This window comes from Chionomys nivalis, chromosome 3 (genome assembly GCF_950005125.1).
Source record: "Chionomys nivalis chromosome 3, mChiNiv1.1, whole genome shotgun sequence".
In the NCBI taxonomy this organism is placed as follows: Eukaryota; Metazoa; Chordata; class Mammalia; order Rodentia; family Cricetidae; genus Chionomys; species Chionomys nivalis.
Genome location: NC_080088.1, coordinates 110,179,723 through 110,185,734, shown reverse-complemented (window position 1 = coordinate 110,185,734; position 6,012 = coordinate 110,179,723). Strand labels below are relative to the sequence as shown.

General features: G+C 44.5%; 1 protein-coding gene and 1 non-coding gene across 2 annotated transcripts in view; both read left to right on the top strand.

The window, feature by feature from the left end:
* Window positions 1-903: 903 nt before the first annotated feature.
* The window catches only part of Ccdc62 (coiled-coil domain containing 62), a 47,002-nt gene continuing 41,893 nt past the window's right edge, over window positions 904-6,012 (top strand). The window contains exons 1-2 of the mRNA XM_057765778.1: window positions 904-1,068; window positions 5,477-5,669. Coding sequence (XP_057621761.1) covers window positions 904-1,068; window positions 5,477-5,669 — 358 coding nt within the window. The remainder of the gene's footprint in view (window positions 1,069-5,476; window positions 5,670-6,012) is intronic.
* Window positions 2,966-3,102, top strand: LOC130872307 (small nucleolar RNA SNORA2/SNORA34 family). Its single transcript, XR_009056915.1, has one exon. It is a non-coding gene; the product is annotated as a small nucleolar RNA SNORA2/SNORA34 family (small nucleolar RNA).

The window sequence follows — 6,012 nt, the reverse complement described above, 5'->3', positions numbered from 1 at the left end:
GCAGGTAGTTTTTAACCTATTATTATTTTGGATGTGTGTGTGTTCCAGTGTGCCAGAGAGATAAAAGGAACAACTATTGCCGGGTGGTGGTGGTGCGCGCCTTTAATCCCAGCACTCGGGAGGCAGAGGCAGGCGGATCTCCGTGAGTTCGAGACCAGCCTGGTTTACAAGAGCTAGTTCCAGGATAGGTTCCAAAGCTACAGAGAGACCCGGTCTCAAAAAAACCAAAAAATAAATAGAACAACTGTGAATTCTCTTCTTTCACTGTGAGCTTCTAAGATGACACTCGGGTGGTCAGGCCTGAGTGGAAATCGCTTTTAGGGTCCAGGGCCATTCTGTTTTCCTTTCCCCCGACACTCTTAAAACGGGGGGTATCTGTTACGTGCATTTTAAATGCTGGGAGGCAGGCAGGAGGATGTGTCTGGTGAAATTAGTGGAGCTGCCTCAAAGGTTTGTTGAAGGACTTCTGGAGGCGACTTTGACTGGAACTGTCCTCGCCTCCGCACAGGTGCAGGGTGCACACACGTAAAATCCCAGGGTCTTCCTAGGTCTACGATCTTTTTGCCTCAGACTCAGGTTCCAGCAATAATGTGGGAAATGTTGATATAAAATGTCACGGTTCTCATCACTATTAAAAGATATTGACAGATGCTTCTGTCCTGAGTGATCTTTCGTCCTGTCTGCCGGAGCGATTATCCCTCTAGTTAAGCCAGAAAGCGAGGGAACCAGGGCCACTGGGCCTAGAAAAGACTGAGTTCACGGTCTTAAGCGCCGGAACGCTTCTCTGGGGCGCTTCGTGTGGCGCCGGAGCCTTCCAGTGTGGGAAAGCAGGTTCGCGTTCTCGCGAGACTTGAGGCGTCCACCTGCCGGACGCCTCAGCGCGGACTGGCGGTTTGTGTGCGCATGCGTGGTCGCGAGGGCGCGGCGTCCGGGGCTGCGGGCTTGCCCGCCCCGGTGCGACCCGGCGCCAATGGCGTTTCCGAGGTGACGCGCTGCTGGCACCGACTCTCTCTGGGGGCGGGGGCATTGCCCATGAACCCTTCGGCGACCTTCTTCGTCCGGCGCCAGGTGAGCGCCGCTGCCCCTGGAAACGGTGCAAAGAGGGAACAGAGCGACAGTTTCCTCAGCTCGACAAAACCTAGGACCGAGCGACGAAGCGCGAGCACCAGGCATTGCTGTTGAACGTTGACAGGGACGTTGCCCTCCCTCGTTTATTTAACAGTATCCTCCACTGAGCTTCATGCCCCTGGCCTGCCATTCTTACAGACTGGAATTCAAGTATCGTGACCTGGAATTCCAAGTTCTTTTGTGTGTGTGTGTGTTTAGTCAGTAACTGTCAATGATTATTATTTATAAGCCTTTTTAAATGTTGTAATCGTATACGTGAGTCTCCGATGAACTTGCACTGCCCTTCACATCCGGTGTAGGCCATGCTGGCATCACTCTCACCGCCTCTGCCCCGAGTCCCGAGAATGTAGCTGTGAGCCACCGTATCCCAGCTTTAGCTCTTAGAACCCTTGGGGCGAGGCTTAGCTTTAGTGGTAGACTCCGTTTCCACTTTTCATACACAAAACCAGGACATAATTCAGCACCATATGGTTTACAGAACAACTTAGTGGGTAAAGGGTCAATAAACCAAGCTTTATGATTTGTGTTTGATCCCTAGAACTCATATGGTAGAAGGAGAGAACCAACGTCTGAAATTTATCCTCTGACCACACATACACACACACACACACACACACACACGAACTAAGTCAGGTGTGGTGGTACACAACTTTAATCCCAGAAAGTACTTGGGAAGTAAAGGTGTACTGATTCCTGTGAGTTCAAGGCCAGCCAGGGCTGTATAACAAGTCCCTGTCTAATCAATAGTAATAACAATGTTAAAGGATTGCTATATTCGAGGCACTTATAAAACCACAGGCATGTAATCCCAACTACTTTGGAAGCTGGAAAGTTCAAAGCTATGGAGTGGGCCTAAGGGGAGGGCAGTTTAGTGAGACTATATCTCAAAAAGTAATTAAAAAAAAAAGCTGTGGGAACCGGAGATATGGTTCAGCAGTTGGTTAAGAGCACTGGCTGCTCTTCCAAAAGACCTAGGTTTGATTCCCAGCACCTAAATGGTGGCTCACAAATGTCTGGCATTTCATTTCCAGCAGATCTGATATACACTTCTAACCTTCACAGGCACCAAGCGTGGAAGTGGTACATAGAAATACATGCAGCAAAACACTCATACACAAAATTAATAATAAAAAATACTGTGGGTATTGCTCAGTGATAGAGCATTGCATGTGCAAGTCCCTTAGTACAGTTACCATTTTACAGGTAATGAGGCTAAGGCTGAGAGATTAACATTATATAACCACTAAGTGCCCAACTCTGGATTCAGGTTGATAGGACCTGCCATATACTGGACTTTAAAACTGGGCTGGAGCCGGGTGTTAGTGGCACACACCTTTAATCCCAGCACTTGGGAGGCAGAGGCAGGCGGATCTTTGTGAGTTCGACGCCAACCTGGTCTACAGAGCTAGTTCCAGGACAGGCTCCAAAAAGCCTCAGAGAAACCCTGTCTCGGGGGGAAAAAAAAACCCACAAACAAAAAAAAACTGGGTTGGAGAGATGGTCCATTTTTTTAAAAGTTTCTAATTTGAGTAAGTTAAAAACACACAAGTGGAGCTAGAGAGATGTTCAGAAGTTAAGAGCATTGGCTGCTCTTTCAAAAGTCCTGAGTTCAATTCCCAGCAACCACGTGGTGGCTCACAACCATCTCTAGTGGGATCTGGTGCCCTCTTCTGGCATAAAGTTGTATATGCAGACAGAACACTCATAAAACAAATATTAAATCTAAAAAAAAATAAAATAAACAGCTATAGCCTGGTGGTGGCACACACTTTTAATCCCAGCAATCAGGAGGCAGAGGCAAGAGGCAGGTGGATCTCTGAGTTCAAAATCAGCCTGGTTGACCCTGAATCAAGGCCATTAGTATGCTGAAGCTGTTGGTTTCAAGTAGGTGCCTAAAAAAATGTCTTTCTATGGTCTGTTGGCCATTTTAGAAATTTTAAAATATTATTGTCAATTCATTAAAAAGAAACATCTGCCTGCATATGATACCCAGCTCTAAAATTGTAGCACTTGGCTAGCTACAGTGGCCAGCTAGGCCAGAAGATTTGGAATTTGCAGCCACCCTGGGCCACAGCAAAATCCTGACTCGGGTGGGTGAAGTAGGGAGAGGAGAGCTGAAGAAAGGACTGAGTTCTTGGTAGCAGATGTGGGTAGCTGCTAGTCTTAATGACATTCTAAGATTTTTCTAGGGGCTGGAGAGATTGCTCAGAGGTTAAGAGTACTGCCTGCTGTTCCAGAGGTTCTGAGTTCAATTCCAGCAACCACATGATGGCTCACAACCATCTGTAGTAAGATCTGGTGCCCTCTTCTGGCCTTCAGAACACTGTATATATAATGAATAAATAAATATTTTTTTAAAAAATATTTTTCTATACTCCTACATTATTAATTTAGCTTTTGTTCTTTTAAGTTATATATGTGTTGCTGGGCAGTGGTGGCACGCTTTTAACCCCAGCACTCAGGAGGCAGAGGCAGGCGGATCTCTGTGAGGTCGAGGCCAGCCTGGTCTATAAGAGCTAGTTCCAGAACAGGTTCTAAAACTACAGCGAAACCCTGTCTTGAAAAACAACAAAAAAAGTTATATATATGTTAAATCTATTACCAAGAAAAAAGATTGCTGTGGGCTTTCTGCCCAGAACATTGTTCTGTACTGTGGACTTCTGTGCGACAATGTCCTTTTGTGTGGTTAGTGCCCTGATGTATGTTTTTAAAGATTGTATTTATTTACTTATTTTATTTATTTATTATGTATACAGTATCTGTCTGCAAATATGCCTGCAGGCCCGAAGATGGCACTAAATCTCATTACACATGGTTGTGAGCCACCATGTGGTTGCTGGGAATTGAACTCAGGACTTTTAAAAGAGCAACCAGTGCTCTTAACCTCTGAACATCTCTCCAGCTCCACTTGTATGTTTTTAACTTACTCAAATTAGAAACTTTTTTAAAAATGGATTATTTCCCCTATTCTTTCTAATTTGTAAATATAAACTGTTATACAGTGTAGGGGGAAAAAAGAAAGAAAAAAAAAAAACGAAGTCATCCTGGACTATCGAGTGAGTTCCAAGATAGCGAAGGCTATACAAAGAAACCCTGTCTTGAAAAACAAACAAAAAAGCATTAAAAAGGGTAGTTGTGCATTTAAAAAAAATACTATGTATAAAAGGAGTTACTGGAGATAGTATTGTTAGGAATGGGAATGGCACATGGTTGACAAGTGGGGAATGTAGCTCAGTATTTTTTTAAATCAGTGCTATAAAAAGGAAAATTGAAGCAGCTGTAGCAAAATCTTGATAATAGGAACCTCAGTTCTAGAAACATGAGATGTCATTGTACTTTTGTCTTTGGTATACATATGCAAATTTTCTCTTCAAAAATTTTTTTTTTAAGATTTTTTTTTTCTGGAATGAGATCTAGCTCTGTAGACCAGGCTGGCCTCAAACTCAGAGATCTGCTTGCCCCTGCCTCCCAAGTGCTGAGATTAAAGGGGTGTACCACCACAACTCAACTAGCCTACTTTTTTTTCTTGGTTTTTTTGAGACAGGGTTTCTCTGTAGCTTTGGAGCCTGTCCTGAAACTTACTCTATAGACCAGCTTGGCCTCGAACTCACAGAGATCCTCCTGCTTCTGCCTCCGAATGCTGGGGTTAAAGGTGTGTGCTACAGCCTGGCTATTTTCTTCCAGATTAAAATCCCCATTCTTTCTTCAAAATTTCTTCTTTGTTGGTTTGGGTTTTTTTTGTTGTTGTTTTTTTTTTTTTTTTTTTTGAGACAGGGTTTTTCTCTATAGCTTTGGAGCCTGTCCTGGAATATGTTCTGTAGACCAGCTTGGCCTCGAACTCACAGAGATCTGCCTGCTTCTGCCTCCGATTGTTGGGATTAAAGGTGCCAATCTGATTTCTCCAATTTCTAGCCAAGGATTAGGACTGTAACTCAGTTAGATCATATGCTCATTAATGCTCTGGGTTTGAGCTCTAGCACCACAACCACACATACAGAAAGATGGCTCACGCGCACATGCTGGAGAGCACAGAAGGACAGAGTCAGGAATAGCATTGGTGGCTAGAACAGGAAGATTGACAGCAAGGCGGGGAAAAGCAGAGGCTGAGTGTACTGTGGCTAGCCAGAGGTTTTAGAAGAGGTCCTACTCTCCAAGAACTGTGTGGTCTGATGGAAGATGAGAGAGGCAGACTGTGTGGTGTAACTTGCTGTATTGCTCCTAAAAGAGGATAAAACTCAATTTCACAATTTTAGTTGGCAGCAAAAGAGTATAATTATTTGGAAGATATATGTTGTGGCTGATGTGTGGTTTGGGTTTATCTTGATTTAAAACCACCCTCCATGTTTAGAACATCGGGTCAGAAGTTGAGAATTCCACCATTGAGAAACAGCGGAAGGAGCTGCAGCTGCTCATTGGAGAACTGAAAGATCGAGATAAAGAGCTCAATGACATGGTTGCAGTGCACCAGAGACAACTTCTTTCATGGGAGGAGGATCGGCAGAAAGTGTTGACTTTGGAGGAACGTTGCAGCAAATTAGAAGGTCAGAAACACACGCAGCTCCATCTGCTGAGTACATCTGTGTGCTGACACACTGAAAGAATTCAGTCCTGTTGAAGATGGGCAGGTTTTAAAAACAGCCACGTAGGAAAAAGTGCTAGTCAGAGCTAGAGTTATCATGGAGTGAAGGCTGTGGGTGTAGCTTAGTGGTAGGGAATGCTCAAAGCCCTGGGTCACTACAGTCGTCTTTTTTAAAACCTAGAGAAATGGGTGACAAGATGGCTCAGCAGGTAAGGAACTTGCTGCTAAGGCTGAAGACCCTGAGTTCAGTCTCTAGGACCTAAACAGTAGAGAGAGTTGACTCCCTCAAGTTCTCCTTTGATTTT